The following is a 16,715-nucleotide window of genomic DNA, read 5'->3' on the forward strand; positions in this document are numbered from 1 at the left end:
TGGGCGAGTGGCAAAAAATGTTTCCTGTCTGAATGCCAGTGGCAAAGGGAACTGGTAAGATGCAGATCCAAGAAGTTTTCCTGGAAGAGAAGAAATGTCATTTGAAGTAACCTGGGTGGTACCTTTCCTTGGAATGAAAGCAAAGTCTCAGGGCTTGGCTACATGGGGAAAAAGCTTGTAGTCGCTAGTGTGCACTAGGTACTCTGAACTAGCTACTCCACTAAAACTCCCCATGTTAATGCGTTTACTGCAGCCTAAGAGTGCCTTTGTGCATTAAGGGAGTGCATTAAGCTAAACCACCCGAGGGCACTGGGTGTGCAGTAAGGGTATCCACACAGGGTATTAGTACGGAGTAGCTAGTGCATTTTACATTCACAACATAGTTTGCTATGCACTAAACTTCCCATGTAGAAAGCCCTGAGTGAGTGGTGAGTGGATTTAAGGGTTAGGGCCGAGCTTCTCAAAGGCATTGTGTGCCTAACCCCCACTGAAATCCATGGGAGTTAGGTGCCTAAGCCCCTTTGGGGATTTGGCCCTAGGTGCTTTGACAAAAGGTGTGGTTGTCCCTCTAATGGGCGGCTGAAGGTTGTTCAGTTCTCTAAGAGAGAGACTGAGTGTATGAGAACAAAGATAATGCTTTTAGACAGGGCTATGTTTACTAAGTCCAACTAATTTTATTTTGGTATTTTTTTTAGATGTTAGTTCTTTCAGTAATTTCTTTGTATGTTGTTGTTCTTTCAAACCTGGTTTATTACTTCTGTCCTGGGTTAGTATATTGCTGTTCAATTTGATTAAGATTTATTTACATAATCTATCTCCTTGTCTATGGCAAATGCAGTGCTTGAACTCACACGAAAATGCAAAAGATACGGAATAGAACCTAATGTGACCACATCTGCACACGGTGCTCACTGTTACAGAAGAATCCGGGGAGACACTTTCAGCCGCGATTAATTTAAACACTAAAAATTAGAGTTAATTTGGCAGCCATAGAAATCTAGGGTTAGACTCTGGCCCCTACTCCAGCTCCTATATGCCACTCAACATTGGCCTGTGGGGCTGATAAAGAGGCTACAGTGGGTCAGAGGAGAATTCCCCAAGCAAAGGAGGAGTGTAGGGCTGATGTAAGTGGCATTATGCTGCCCTCCCTGGCCGTGGGGATGGGGGTGGAATGGGGCCTAAGGGATCAAGCTTGTAGAGCTCAGTGCTTTGGGGATTCTGGACTTCAAACAATCTAACCCTGAGAGCACCCGGGCATGGCTGGCTGTCCTGCTTTATGGCTGGGGAAAGCAAGTAAAGAACATCCGAAATCATCACTGACTCCTTCAAAGAAGGCATTCCATCAGCCATCCAAGGCAATGCAATACTCCTGCCAGTTCTGACAAAACCTTATGCTTGACGTCAATGACCTTGCAAAGTACTCACTGCTGCCCCCATTACCAGATGCTCCTTCCTGAGCAAAGTGAGCACAAAGGTGATAGCAACAGTAGCCTGACTCAGATGGGAAAAAAGTTCCTGACCTTGCAGAAACCAGGCCTCCATACTTATTCTGCATGTTTCCTCTGAAAGCGACGATACCTCTGACGTACACACAGCACATAGCAGAAATGGGTGGAACAGCCATCTGCGGGCTTTAATCATTCCTTGCAGAACGTCATGATGCTCCTCCTCCAGATGGAGTCCTGTTGGGCTCAGCATTGTCATCCTTTCTCTTCAGCATATATATTTGAAAGCACTCAGAGAGACTGTGAGATGAACTACTGCATCAACACTATACTGAAGGCCTTCAGGCACATGTTACTTTCTGCACCAATGCAGCCACAGTGCCTTTGATGGGACCCCTGGACTCTTGCCAATAGTACTTGGGTATTTTAAAGGACTATGAGAGGTCAAGTTCTCAGTTCTAAGTCTCATCCAAAAGACAGAAACTCCACCTATACAGTGCCCCAGCATTTAGTATTGTCTAGTATAGTATTCTGAAAACAGCTACATGGCAAGTCACTAGGTTTTGTTTCCTCAGAATTGAGCAATACTGAGAACAGGAGTAATGGCCACCAATAAAATGATGAAATGATATATGCAAGTAATAGGTTATAATTGGTTGCACCTCAGCTGAGTGAAAAATATTCATCTTAGGTGGCAAATTGATAAGGTTTTTTTTCCTGCCCCTTTCACTTCATAACCACTTTAGAATGTTACTTGGAAATGTTAAAGGAAAAACTCCCCTTAGGTACTCTGATCTATCTCGCCACCCAGGTGAGCCTACTTTTGTGATCGATGGTCCCTTACACCAAGTATCACAGCAATATCCAGGTTACTCCCAATCCCAAAGGACCAGTTACTTATCCCAGGTCAGTTGCACCTTAGATCTCATACCAAAGACCACACTTGGAGCCAATCCTACAATAAGCTATGTGAAGATCTATTAAAAAGGAAAAAGAGAGTTATGTACAAGTTTAAAGCTGCTAAATATAAATACACAAATGAGTTACAATCTTAAGTTTGAAAAGTTTCTATAATCAGCTAACGCTATATGTCCTTTAGGGCTAACCCAGGCTAAGCAGCTGGGGATCTCTTGCTTATGCCTCCCTCAGAGACCAAGAGGCATAGAGATACCTAGTTCCTTTTGTGTGGGGTTTTTACCCCCTTCCTGCCATGTGCTCTGAGCTGAAAACTCAGCTGATAGGAGGAGTCCACTTGAATGACTCATCTTCACGGGGAGGAGAGCAGAACAACAAAAGTCTTTTGTCCTCTGGTAGATGGTACATAGGGAAATTCCAGTTACGACAACCCACAATATCAATGGACCTTTCCTTCTGCAAAGGGCTTAGCACCTTCTGTTGAAGATCTGCCCTTCACCCTAATTAATATTGCTCTTCTGTCTGGTGATTTACGCAGTGACAGAGGCTCACTATACAACTACTCAAACATTACTTTACAATATGGGCTACAGAGGTCATAAGAGAGATTAATGCACCTACATTTTTCAAGCCATTTGAATCTAGCAGCATTTGCCCGTTAGTAATGGCTGAGTGTTTCTTTTGAACAGACCTCCCTTGCTTGGAACAGAAGAAACGAATTAATAACAGAGCATGCTGTCTCCTTGCCCCTCCTCCACCGCCGTTATTTCCACCACCGTATTTCAAACAGGGCTGGGATTCTGTAAGTATTGCCTGGGAGCATTTCTCTTGCCTCTCCTATTTTTGTTTTTTTAAATACACGCGTGTACCCTTTCTTAGCACTTTCTGGTTGTTGTATTCCAGCAATCCCATCTCGCCATACAGTGCAGCAACAGGAAACACTTTATTGTTTTCATTTTGAATGGATGCTAACTCAGTCTCCAATTGTTTGTGGGCCGGCACCCAGCTTTAAGTAATCTGATATTGACTCAACACCTCCATCTTTGTTTGCTTTGGACAAATAGGTCAGCCGACAAAACAGTCTCCCTACTGCATTTCCATCAGCTTTTCCTCAGCATCCACTCTGTGTATGCGCTGTGTATGGAATCCCTGCTTTAGTCAGATCTGTATAGCTATGATTGTTACTCAGTGCTATGAATTGGCTCTTTGCCTATCTTATCATAGCAATGTTGTCTGCTCACTTACATGTGTCACCAGCCTACACTGGCTCCAAAACATTTTCTCCCCGGGAGGGAGAATTTTCTCATTGGTCTCTTGTTAATTTCTCATTGTTAGTGCCCCACAACTATTGTGAGCTATTTTTCTTTGAGATCCAAGGCAAATACTCCGATTTCCAATACTATGTAAGTTATCATATTATACTAATATTTTAGAATCATAGAAATGTAGGGCTTCAAGAGATCATCTAGTCCATCCCCTTACATTGAAGCAGGATTAAGTATACCTTGGATATTTTGTCAAGAATGTATAGAGGGTGTGATCTAAACCCTTTGAAGTCAGTGCTAAAATGCCCATTAACTTCAATGGGTTTTGGATTAGGTTTATAGCACTACTCCCACCAAACTGAAGAAACCAGAACTTTCTAATATTCTGAAGTTCTGGCTAGTGTTTAGAATGAGTACGTTATTTTTTGTTTAGTCTCTTAGTCAGCTACAGTACTTAAAAGCTACTGTTTAAATCCAACTGTATAATCACAAGTAGAGACATTTTTCCTGAAAGCGTACCTTATCATTATCTTCTTATTAAAAATGTATATAAAACAAATTAATCTCTGTGTCTCTAGGATCCTCACGAACTGAGCCCCAATATTCTCTGCTGAGGGGGTTTTCAGCAGCAGCATGTTGCTTTAGTTCTAAACTCTTGCTTGAGGAATGGATCTTCGCTTTTGCGAGTGAAGACAGGTTTTGTTAATCCCAGTTACTCCATATCATTATTCTTATGCATTTCAGTATTAGTATTCTTATGCTAGCAGGCATAAGCAAGGTGGTTTGCTAATGCAAGCCAGTTACTGATGGTCAAGTACTGTGGTTGAGGGAACCAGCTCTAGTACTGTGCTTAAGATTTTTTGACTGACTGACTCTAGGTTTCCCCTCTCTGTCTTAACAATAAGATACCGTGCTGGGCCCTGGTGCATGCTCTAACCTGATTACAGTCTATGCTCATGTAGGGCTTTATCCATTGGGAGTCAATGGGAGATTTTCCCCTGACTTTCAAAGGAGTTGGATCTGGCCTGTAATGAATGAATATCCATGCAGTTAAATATCACTAGAGTGAAGTTTACTCAGTCGAGAGCACAGGTTAATGTAGTTTGTATTATTAGAGCAAAGAGGCTATTTCTGGGCTGTGCTGTTACTCATAAATTGTGCCTGTAAGGAGCTGAGTCAAGTTTAAGAATAGATTTGGGTCCCACACTAGCTGAGAGGGCATGCTATGGTGCTGGCACACTGTTATGACAGTGCTGTTAGAAGGGAGGATGAAACGTGGGGTGGGTGATGATAATTAAGATGGTTACTGAAGTGAGGATAATTAAGTTTCCATTAAGAGAAATGCATGATAAACCACAAACCTGCACTGGACCCTTGTAAGTGGGTGGAATTAAATGCCCTACAGATCTGTACTGTTGCTGATTGATTGTTCATGCCTCCCTGTATGATGTGTATTGATGTTTTAACTGGGAATTGGTCCTGCTTCGAGCAGGGGGTTGGACTAGATGACCTTCTGGGGTCCCTTCCAACCCTGATATTCTATGATTCTATGATTCTATGTGTGTGGATGTGTGTATATATATATATATTTCTTTTTGTTTAGAAGCTGCTTACCCTTGATATGAAACATTTATGTCAAGAGCTTCAGATAACACAAGCTTCACGTGAACCAGAATTCAATTGCCCTTCAGGGCCTCCTGGCCCCCAGGTTAGTACTGTATCTTAAACAATACCCTTCCATGTTCTGATCTGTTCTAAGCTCCTTACAAAGCTGCTGCAGTTTTGAAAATGGTATTTAATTTTTCACAATATTTTAAACTAAGGTTGGACTTTTTAAAAAGTTGGCATAAATAACATATTTGTCTATTTCCTCTCTCTGCCAAATGCCCTCCAGGCAAAGACTTGAGGTTGCACTTCATTTTCATCTGCTTTAAACCAGCCTAAAGTCTTGAATCATTTAACCTCCATGGAAATTTCAGGAACCATCATTTCAAGCCTTCAACTAGTCTCTATTGGTTTTCTTTTAATATTGGTCTCTGTTGTTTTCTGCTGGAGGATCAAGAGCTCTAGAAATGAGTACTCTACTAGCAGAATATCCATTGCTCTGTTTAGAAACCTACTTGCCAACTGGAAACAGTAGGAACCAGCTGAAAATTTTCTGCAGGAATTTCCACTAGGGAATCCATCTTTCTAGGCATGGAGGATTGGATAAGACTCTTGCCAGAGCACTACAGGGCGGATCCAGTATTGACTGGTGAGTGGAACAAAGCTCTCCCTCAATGCTGAGTGCAACATTTCTGCAAGGTGGGCTGTTGAGGACCAGAAAATGAAAGGCGGGATCCAAGAGTTGGACAGTGTTTCGCACATGTCAGCTCAGAAGACCATAAAGCCTCAGAGCCCTCACAGAATGGTATGTTTTGCAAAGGTGGATTCTACACAGACACCAATAAATGCCATATTATGAGGAAAGGTCCACAACACTGATTAAAACCTGTGCAGTTTTATCTTAGTGAAATATTTGTGTCATAAATTAAATGCATACAGTCTATACATTAAAGGCAATATGGTGCAGTGGCTAGGGCACTGGGCTGGGACTCGGGAGACCTGGTTTCTATTTCTAACTCTGCTACTGACCTGCTCTGCAACCTTGGGCAAGAAACTTTATCTATCTGTGCCACTGTTTCCCCTCCCATTCTTTGTCAAATTCGCTTGTAAAGAGGAGGATTAGGAATTTTATGCCAGAGCGTTTTGGTCCTTTTGAAATGAAATTACTTTAAAATGTTCCTCCCAGGGAAATTTTCATTTTTTCATTGCAATTCAGAATGGCATTTTGTTCGGGAAATGTGGGAGTTTGTCATGGGTGAGAAATTCCAGTTTCCACTCAGCTCTAATTGTAAGGTCTTTGGGTCAGGGACTGTCCTGTACTATGAAATGTACAGTGCCTAGCACAATGGGGCCTTGATCTAGGTTGGGGCCTCTAGACACTGCTGCAATACAAATAATACCAAAAATATGTACTATGCTACAGTAGAATCTCACTAATGCATGTTTATGACTAGGAGATCTTTTGGGAATCACTGTATTTTACAAATTAATAAGTGCACAAACACAATTTTAAAAAGCAACGCTAATAGGCTTTGTTCAAATGGAATTTAGTTTTAATTATTTACACAATAATACTTCATAGTAGACTAGTAACTATTCTGTAGTGTATTTTGTAAAAATAATAAGGTCTCATCATAGCGCCTTGTCATTATATCTTTGCTGAAACGTGGGGTGAGGCAGACATATTTTGCATATGGTGTGTGTAGATTAGTGACGTGCAAATGATCATGGTTCTCTTGTACTATACTGAGCAGTGTCTTATGTACATTATTATACAGTCCCACAATGTACTCAGTGATGTTCCAAAGGATTTATGAAGCTGCAATATGTGGGAAAGATGACAATAGTTATTTGAGTCTAAAAATAGAACTCCTGAAACACTGAATACATCAATTCTTCCTTTAACTAAAAGAGCAATAATGCTGAATGTGATGGTCTACAAAGACCATTGACACAAATAGTATTAATAAAGTGGCTAAAGAATTTATGAAATTTATTTTCTTAGAGCACTTGTGTCATAAATATAAAGGGAAGGGTAAACACCTTTAAATCCCTCCTGGCCAGAGGAAAAACCCTTTCACCTGTAAAGGGTTAAGAAGCTAAGATAACCTCGCTGGCACCTGACCAAAATGACCAATGAGGAGACTAGATACTTTCAAAGCTGGGGGGGGACGGACAAAGGGTTTTCTCTGTCTGTGTGATGCTTTTGCCGGGACCAGAGCAGGAATGGTTCCCAAGCTTAGAGCAGAAAATCCTCTGGACAGTATCATTTCAGCTCCTGGCACATGGAATGGAAATATTGGTATTAAAATAAACAAATAATCTAAGATAATAGCTCCAAACACCTTTTTTTTTGTAACTTGAATGTCCCTGATGTGAGTCACACTGAACATTCTCTACAGAATCTGAGATGAATTTTACGTTTTCATTTTACCTCATATATATACTTAGCCGGCCAAATTCTACTCTGAGTTACACCACTGTAAATCTAAAGTAACTCCACTGACTTCAAAGTAGCTATACTTGAGTGTAACTGAGGATAGAATCTGGCCCTATTCATATAGTGTGATGATTAGTTTACATTGTATTTTGGATGGTATAATTGCTACGAACAGGCAGTATTCAGAATTGAACCAAGTAATTTGTGTGGTGGGGTCAAGTCCCTAACTATCAAGGCTCAGAGGATATCCTCCCCTGGACAATTTTTAAAAAATATCTGCCCTCTGGTGCAGTCTAAAACCAAAACAGTTGTTTTTCAGAATCTTTCTGAGTTGAGGCTCAAAGTCTCCCCTGGTTTAATGGTAGAGATGCCTTCACCTGAAGTGGCAAAATCCCTCCACCTCCTTCAGTTAAAACACTAAACTGACTTGTGGTGTTTGAGGGAATGGAGTTTCAGAAGTGCCTTCTTCAGAGCCTTCCTGAATAATGACTTCTGGATTGTATCGTCATTGCCCATGACCTATGTCCTGTTGACCAAAGCCACAGTAATGATTTCAAGTGTCACTTCAGGGAAATTAGAAATGAAATAGTTTGATACAGTTTTATGGCCTGATACTTGAAGAGGTCGGGCCAGCACCCCCAGTGAGGTGTAGAGTCCCCTCCATTGCTCAACCGATTGAAAAGAGTCCCCTCAGATCCCAATGAGCTAAAATACAGCTTTAGACTGAGTCAGACATCAGACAGCATGAGAGAAATTTATACCAGAGATAGTGAGACCTATAACTTAGTTTGAGATTTAATTTAAAACAGTTAGAATTTTTTTTTAGAGACTTAAGATCTTTTGGACCTCCTAGTTTAAAAATGCTATAACAACAGCAGTTATGAAAATTATATTTCAGAGCACGGCATTTCATTTTCACAATGTGAATGGTGTGAAAAATTTCACCCCATAAATGTGACCCTCAAATATTTGTCTTTTTGTCACATTTATGAGGAGGTAAATATAATTTGTTTCACAGCTATTTTTCAGAAAAATGAAAGGTGAATTTTGCTGTTGGAAACCCTTTTTGTTTGGGGGGGAAAACAAAACAAACAAAAAATCATATCAGTTCACTGAAATAAGAAGTTCTTAAAATCACAGCAAAATTTCCATGATCAGGGATTTTCGACCTGGAGGTTTTGATCTCTACAGTTTGCAACTATCTTTCCCGTCTCTTATTGTTAAATGAAAGGAAGGTCCTGGCTAGATGGAAGGAAGTTGCAGGAGGTGAAGAGATCTTCATAAAGAAAAGGGAGCTGCAGCCCTGAAAAGGCTAAGAAATCCTGTCTAAGATAATGAGTCATAAAGTCTAAGGCCAGAAGTCACCACTAGATCACCTTGCCTGACTTCGTGCATATCACAGGCCACCAATACCAGCCAGCACCCACTCACTAAAGCCAACAACCAAAATTAGACCCAAGTATTACAGCCCACAGGAGAATAGGCTATTCCTCTATCCCACATAGAGAGATAAGAGGGACTGAGGTGCACCCATGCCCAAGGCCCTTGCAATGGCAGGGAAAATAACTTATTTCAGCGGTTTCATTCTGAAGAAAGGTTTATAGAGTGTCACAGCTTCCCATTACAAGGTTTTTTGCAAAGCATAATGAATACATTTTAGACTATTCCATTTACAGTCACTTTGGTTGAACAGATTGCCTCAATTTTTGATGCGTTAGCACTCCACACCAGTTTCAGCATTCTTTCCATCTCTTGCTCTCCAGAATTCCATCAGCTTCCTTGATGTGTGGCCTCTTTGCTCTGCTCCAGCCCCTTTTTTTTGCTATTTCTTCCTCACCTCAAAACTGCCCTTTCTGCATTCACTGCACCAGACCTCTCCATTTCCTGCCATTCAGTGATGCCACAGCACTTACAATTAAAGAGGAGCCTGAACCGGCACAACAAACACCTGTAAACTTGGGGGAAGTCACTTCCCAGAGGAACTCTCAGTTCTCAGACAGATAGTTCAGGGCAAGGAAAACAAGGAATGGGTATTTTTTTTAAAGTAAGTTTACAATTTCCTTCACTTTTCTCCGTAGGGCCCACAAGGAATTCCTGGTGTGATGGGACCAAAAGGAGAAAAAGTAAGTACCAACTCTTTTGGCGTTTTTGTTTGTTTGTTTGTTTGTTTGTTTGGAGGGTAGGGGAAAGAGAGAGAGAGCAGGTGGCTGGGATTTTGTTTTGCTTTCAGGTTTTTGGGTTTTTTTCGTGGTGGTGTGTTCTTTGGGTGGGTGGGGGATAGGGTGACCGGATGTCCCAAATTTACAGGGACAATCCCGATATTTGGGGCTTTGTCTTATATAGGGACCTATTTCCCTCCTACCCCTCCCGGACCCGATTTTTCACACTTGCTATCTGGTCACCTAGTGAGAGTTTGCTTTAATGCCAGCTGGATTCCATAGATCAGTTTCAGGCTGTAATTTAAAGCTTCAACTATAACTATTCAGTATCATTGTGGGCCTATTGTATAGCTTTTCATAATGACACCTTCTATATCTACAAAATGCTGTAGAAAAGGCGGATTGTTGATACCCTATGGGTGGGATTTCCAAAAGCACTTAAGGAGCACAAGTTACATTGGAAGTCAATGGTCCCAAGTTGCATAGTAACTTTTGAAAATTGTACCCTATTTGAAGAAACAAAAAGCAGCGCCATCCCATGCAATATCTAATATATGGGTCCATTCAGATACAATAAATAGTTTTCACATTAATCTTTTTGACTTCAATTCAGCAAAATAGTTAAGCACATGCTTAAGTCCACACACATTCAGCAAAGGACTTAAGCAGAAGCTTAATTTTAAGCATATACCTAATGCTAAGTATACGTTTAAGTGCTTTGCTGAATAGGGTGGGATTGCTGAATTGGGACCCAAATATAACTGAAGATGCCATTTATTCTGTTACGTGAGTATTGTCCACTTTAGCTCATAGAGTGAAGTCCAAGACACACAGATCTTCCCAATTCCATTTTTAAGTACATTCATTTATGACCTGCTGTTCTTCACTTGGTATCTCCATGACTAATATGTTTTTTTTCCCTGTGGCAGGGGGAAATTGGCAGACCAGGAAGAAAGGTACGAATCAAGGTTTATAGAATCTGGTTCATGCACCAGCCTCATAGCTGACATTGGCAGCTAGTAGGGGTTGACCCAGATGTCTAATTGGAGTCTATTTGAATTCTGTGTGAAAATGGGTAACAAGATATGTTCCTAACCACACTATTAAAAGAGAGTAGAGAATAACCTGAGCTAGATGTCTGTGCCTAAGGGAGTAGACTTTGGGAACAGTTATAAAAGCTGTAAAAAAAAAAAAAAAGTCAAAATTAAAATCCCGACTGATCCACAGAGAAACACAAGCCTAAGTCGGACACCCATTGAAAATAGGGTTCAGTTAAATGACTTTTGTGTCAAAAGACAAATAACTGTTAGTGATTATACTTGAGGGGTTCTGGCACCAGCACAATATGCTGACTACAACCTTGCATTTGCTGACATGTGAGCCATGCTATATTGTCAACAGTATGTGCCCCTAAATGTCACAAAATATTTCATCTCACTGGCTAAGTGCTTCCTTTTAATGTAATTAATTTTCAAAAGAAGCCAAAAAATCCTCTGCAGGATGAAATCAGAGATATGCAGAGATTAGGTCATTCCACCAAGAAAAGAGCCATTCTTTTAAATAATACACCGAATATTTTAACAATAGGCACAAATCAATTAATTCAAATTAATACAAGGCATGTAAATATAAGAACTATGTATATAGTATTTATTTATTTATTTAGATTTCAAATGCCAGATAGAAAAAAAATAAATGACCTGTATAACTCTGAGTTTCCCAGATAGTAATATTTCAGAGAGTGTCATCAAACATGATAATGAGACGGCATATCTTAGACACTGGAATACTTGCTCTTCTCATTAAAATCATCAGATCTCTAAAGAGAAGTGGGGCTAAATACAGTCCTAGAGTAAGTGAGCACAACTACTGAGTGAAAGCTGGCTGGCTTATTCTAAGGCATACTTTTAGCCCTAGTGGTCTTGATTGGAGTCCTAAGGCCAGCTCCACAGCCAGTGTAAATGGATGCAGCTCCAGGATCTGGTCCTAGAGGTTTCTTACAAGTTTTTTACCCTAATTATAGTCATAATTAATAAAATATATCAATATTGTAGGTTAACATTTGAAAAAGAAAGTAAAATGAATCTATAGAAATGCAGTGTTAGTAAATGTGATTTACTGGGGGGAGGGATAGCTTAGTGGTTTGAGCATTGGCCTGCTAAACCCAGGGTTGTGAGTTCAATCCTTGATGGGGCCTTTTAGGGATCTGGGGCAAAAATTGGGGATTGGTCCTGCTTCAAGCAGGGGGTTGGACTAGATGACCTCCTCAGGTCCCTTCCAGCCCTGATATTCTATGATTCTATGGATCTAGTTTAGAGATGCCAAACCCGTGAAAAAACACAGATGTTGGGCTTGTTTTTGGCTTGTAGCTTGTTGCTTCTTTGGCTTGTAGCTTGTTGCTTCTTTTTTTTGATCAACTCCTGGCAAGCGGGGCAAGGGAGGACGAGCAGGGGCAAGGAGGGGAGAGAGTCAGGGGTGCACAGCGGGCCCACCACAGTCCCAGACTGCAGGCCCGGGGGACCTAGTCTCATAGAGTGTTGGGGTTCTTAGAGATTGGCTTGTTTTGGCCTTGTTTTGAAATGGAATTAGCTTGATTTTCGAATTATTGTGAAAGTTGGGGTGCTTATTTACTGTGTGAAAGTTGGCAAGTGTGGTCTAGTTCTGTTCTCCCTTACTGTATATTTGGTTTGCATTGGTGTAACTACAAGGGGTTACTCCTGATTTAAATTGGCATACGTGAGGGCAGAATTTGGTTTACTGATCCTGTTTTTAGGGATGAATATCTTAAATTGCATGTAGAGTCTCCCATCACTGATCTATATATACTATACATACTTCCAGCACTGATATATATACTATGCGTTAGAATATATTTGTTTCTGAGAGTCCAAACTTCCCTTCTTAGACTCAACAGAAAGCATACTATGGATTTCTTGGGATTAAAAAAAAAAAAAAAAAAAAGCCAAAATAATGTCTCAGTTGCAATTTTTTTCTTGAAGATACTGTACTGAAGATATTAAAATACTTCTTCTCTAATTTGCATCTCATCTGTGATCGAACCCCATGTGCTGGAATGATATTAAACCCATTTTCATAATATTTGATTGTTTCCTTTTAAGGGTAGACCAGGTCCTCCAGGTGTCCCGGGAATGCCAGGACCAATTGGATGGCCTGGACCAATGGGACCTAAGGTAACATTTAAACACTTTTACTACATTGAATTTGTATATATTGAGCAGAATGGATAATTTTTTTCTTGCCCTTCAGGAATTAAACTATGTTAAATGAAAATTGCCAAATCAAGTCTAACGGAGACTTGCTAATAATCAGCGGTGCTGGAACAATTTGTACAGTGGGATTGCTGAGAGCCATTGAACCAAACTGTAAATGCTTTATATAATGGAAACCACTTCAAGACAGGGAGTGCGATAGCAATGTTTTAGTCATGGGTATTTTTAGTAAAAGTCATGGACAGGTCATGAGCAGTAAACAAAAATTGATGGCCCTTGGCCTGTCTATGACTTTTACTATATACCTCTAACTAAAACTTGGGCCGGTGCTCAGGGGTGGCAGGGGGTGATCCAGGGGTGTCGTGGGTGCTGCGGGATGGTGGCCCAGGATCCTTGCTGATGCTGGGGGGGGGAGGTGGGCAGCGACACATGAACTAGGACCCATGCAGGGGTGGGTGGGTGGCGGTGTGCGACTTGGGACCCGCGCTGGTGCTGGGGGGTGGGACTGGCAGGCTCCCTACCCAGCTCCAACTGGCATGTCTCTGCAGCTCCTAGCAGGAGAGGCAGCCGGGGGGCTCTGCCAACTGCTCCCACCACAAGCACTGGCTCCACAGCTCCCATTGGCCAGGAACTGCAGCCATTGGGTGCTGCGGGAGCAGTGCCTGCAGGCGCGGAGCCCCGTGGTCCCTCTGCCGAGGAGCTGCAGGGACATGCCAGTGGTAGCCGGGAAGCCCCCCCGCCCAGGTAAGCACTGTCCTACACCCCAACCCCCAGCCCCGAGACTCCTCCCACACATCCAAACTGCTGCTGCTGGCCCAGGGGCTGCCCGCCTCTGGCACCAGCCACCGCAGAAGTCACTAAGGTCACGAAAAGTCACAGAATCCATGATTTCCGTGACCTCTGTGACAGACATGCAGCCTTAATTATAGGTCCCTCTAGCATGCACAAGATTGGTCATTTTCCTGCATGGCCATTCAGTTATCCCCTTCTTTGGACATGCTACATACACTTGTTGACTGCACAGCTTTTTATTTGGGTACCTCCAGGTAACAAGCTCAACTGATATCAGTGGAAGGGACCAAGATCTGGGTGTACACTGATCAGATTTTTGAAATACAGGTTCATGGTTTTGTTCAATCAGTCATGATAAAAGTTTCACTTGTTATATTGTCTTTGTACTTTTGCTAGCACTACTGCTGGGGCCATGACTTCAGTTCAGTATCAACAAGGTGTTAATTATAGTGACTGTTCATAGTAAACTGCATGGAAAATCATGGGACAAGCTTTGTGTTCGCTTTAATGGAGCGGTCAGTGATGAGTGCTCATTGTACAGAAGCTGTAGTATACTCCTTCACTGAACACCATCTTATATACAAGATGCACGGCTGTCACAATAGCTGAGATATACGTGCTGGTAACTGTGCTTCTCCATTCCAAGATGACCCTGTATCTCTTCAATCCGATAAACCATTAGGCAAAAGGAACACATACAGTGGTTGCCATTAAAAAGTCAAACTGTATAACCAGCATCTCAGAGTCTCCAGTTATGACTTGCTTTTTGTGTAGGGAGATGCTGCAGCATCTCAGATGCCATGTTGTGGTGACTGTTGGTAAATGATGACAGTGCAATGTTTCTGATTCCAAACCAAACTTGGAAAGCAGACTATAAAGTCTTCCTCCAATTGGTTACTGATAAAAGTTAGGTAAGGAATATCTTGCTACTGTACATGGTAGCATCTGAATTTTGAGGCTTCCTTGAACTTAATCTGCACAATGGTCATTGGCGTTAAAGGGCTCAGTGCTCCATTTGTGGTGGGAGTGGGGAAGTGATCCCTCTCAAAAGTCACGATATGCACCAGTATTTTCCCCCAGTGGCAGCAATGAGAATGGGAGGATTGCACAACCATCTAGCACCTCAACACTTTGAGTTCTGAGAGCAAATTAACTGTATTTTAAAAATGAAAAACTGGTTCAGTTGGCCATTTCCATCCATGAATCCTAATCCTTTAGTGAAGGTACCTTTCTGTATACAGACAATTTTCTCCTGTTTCATCTATTAGTGTAGCTTTTACCGTACCCCTTACAGACCCCACTCCTTCTCATCTTTCTCATAACTTGGCTCCAAGTCCTACCTTATTTCTTGTTCTTTTGCTTCTATCCACCTCCTCTGTTCTCCTGCTTCTTCTGTTCTTTAGATTTGTTGTCTTCTACTCTTCACTTATTTCTGTTTTCCACCAATCTATGGTAAGGTTGGCTTGGCCTAAATAGATTTCTATAGGTGCCTGTTCTTGTTTCCCTAAAGTACATTCCTCTTTCTCTCCCTTTTCCACATCCAGGTCTTCTGTCTCCCATTTTCCAGCCTCCAGAGGCCTTCCTTTTCCTGAGTTATTCTTCCAGACCTTTTTCTTTCTACAAACCTCCTATGGGCTGTTTTCTCCCTCTTTCCCCATCTCCAGGTCTCCTTTCTCTTTCCTTTCTCATTAGTCCTCTTTCCGGTTTCCAGTCTCCCTTAGACATAACCTTCCTCCAGGTCTCCTTTCTCCCACATTGCTTCTCCAAGCCTTCTCTTCTGCTCCATTAACTCTCCCCTTGCCTAGGCTGCATCTGGCATGAAGATCTTGCTCACCACGGAGGCTGGAAAGGCCAAATGCACTTCCTTCTGCAAGGAGCACAAGGAGTCCAAGTTTGCCTCCCTGCTAGGGCTTCTGCTTCTGCTGTGACTCCAGATCTCACCCTTCTCAGATGCTCATCTGACAGGCAGTCAATACATTGGCTGACAACAGCCAGAGAAGAACCTGCAAAGCCATGTGTGGACACAATGGTTGCCAGGCAGCACTGCAGGGTGGTAGATGTCTGAGGCCTTGATTGATACCAAACGAAATCACTGTTAGAATAAAACCAGCTAGGTTGTATCTCTCCATACCAAGAGGATCCCAGCAGGCTACAGCATTTGGTCACTATAACCCAGGGAGGTGGTATCATTAAGGCACACCAGGTTGAGTCTATAAGCCTTGGCATAGGGGAAAATGCTACCGGGGATAATTTGCCCACATGTCCTTGTGCAGGGTCTAGGAAAACTAACGCATATATTACTTAGAAAGAAAATCATACCCAAAGAGCTGAGAGTGGAAGGAATGAGAAAATGCCTGATGACTCAGGCTAAGTCAGTTGGCAGTATACAGTTTGGATTTACACTATAAAACTACACTGAGAGTTGTTAAAGTCAGGCATGTTTCATACATTTGACGCAAAAACTGAATCATCAGTTGTTCCAATATGACACCTTTCAAGAGCCGCAGTTGTTAACTCTCTCTCTCTTTTTTAACTCCTTTAGGGTGAAAAGGGGGATTTGGGTGTGATGGGATTGCCAGGTACAAGAGGACCAATTGGCTCAAAGGTTTGTTAACCCAGCTGCTATATATTCAGACATCGGTTTCTAACACTGTGTTTGCTTCCCTCATGAACTAGTAGAAAGCACTTGTGGAGATTTTGGTTCTGTTTCAAATAACAGTAGACTTTGGGGTTTTCTTTTAAATACAATTAAAACCACAAGATTTTCTTCTTGAAGCTAAAAAAGGTTGTGCAATATGGCATGCTGTGGCTACTTTCCTAGATTCTTACTCAAATGCTTTGGTGTAAATCAATGTAATTGGGAA

The 16,715-nt window shown here is 41.8% G+C and overlaps 1 protein-coding gene across 1 annotated transcript in view; it reads left to right on the forward strand.

Moving 5' to 3' along the window:
- Positions 1-16,715, forward strand: part of COLQ (collagen like tail subunit of asymmetric acetylcholinesterase) — a 65,618-nt gene that overhangs the window by 23,513 nt on the left and 25,390 nt on the right. The window contains exons 2-7 of the mRNA XM_073329527.1: positions 3,050-3,162; positions 5,229-5,333; positions 9,749-9,793; positions 10,759-10,785; positions 12,949-13,020; positions 16,394-16,456. Coding sequence (XP_073185628.1) covers positions 3,050-3,162; positions 5,229-5,333; positions 9,749-9,793; positions 10,759-10,785; positions 12,949-13,020; positions 16,394-16,456 — 425 coding nt within the window. The remainder of the gene's footprint in view (positions 1-3,049; positions 3,163-5,228; positions 5,334-9,748; positions 9,794-10,758; positions 10,786-12,948; positions 13,021-16,393; positions 16,457-16,715) is intronic.

This window comes from Lepidochelys kempii, chromosome 2 (assembly GCF_965140265.1).
Source record: "Lepidochelys kempii isolate rLepKem1 chromosome 2, rLepKem1.hap2, whole genome shotgun sequence".
NCBI classification, from domain to species: Eukaryota; Metazoa; Chordata; order Testudines; family Cheloniidae; genus Lepidochelys; species Lepidochelys kempii.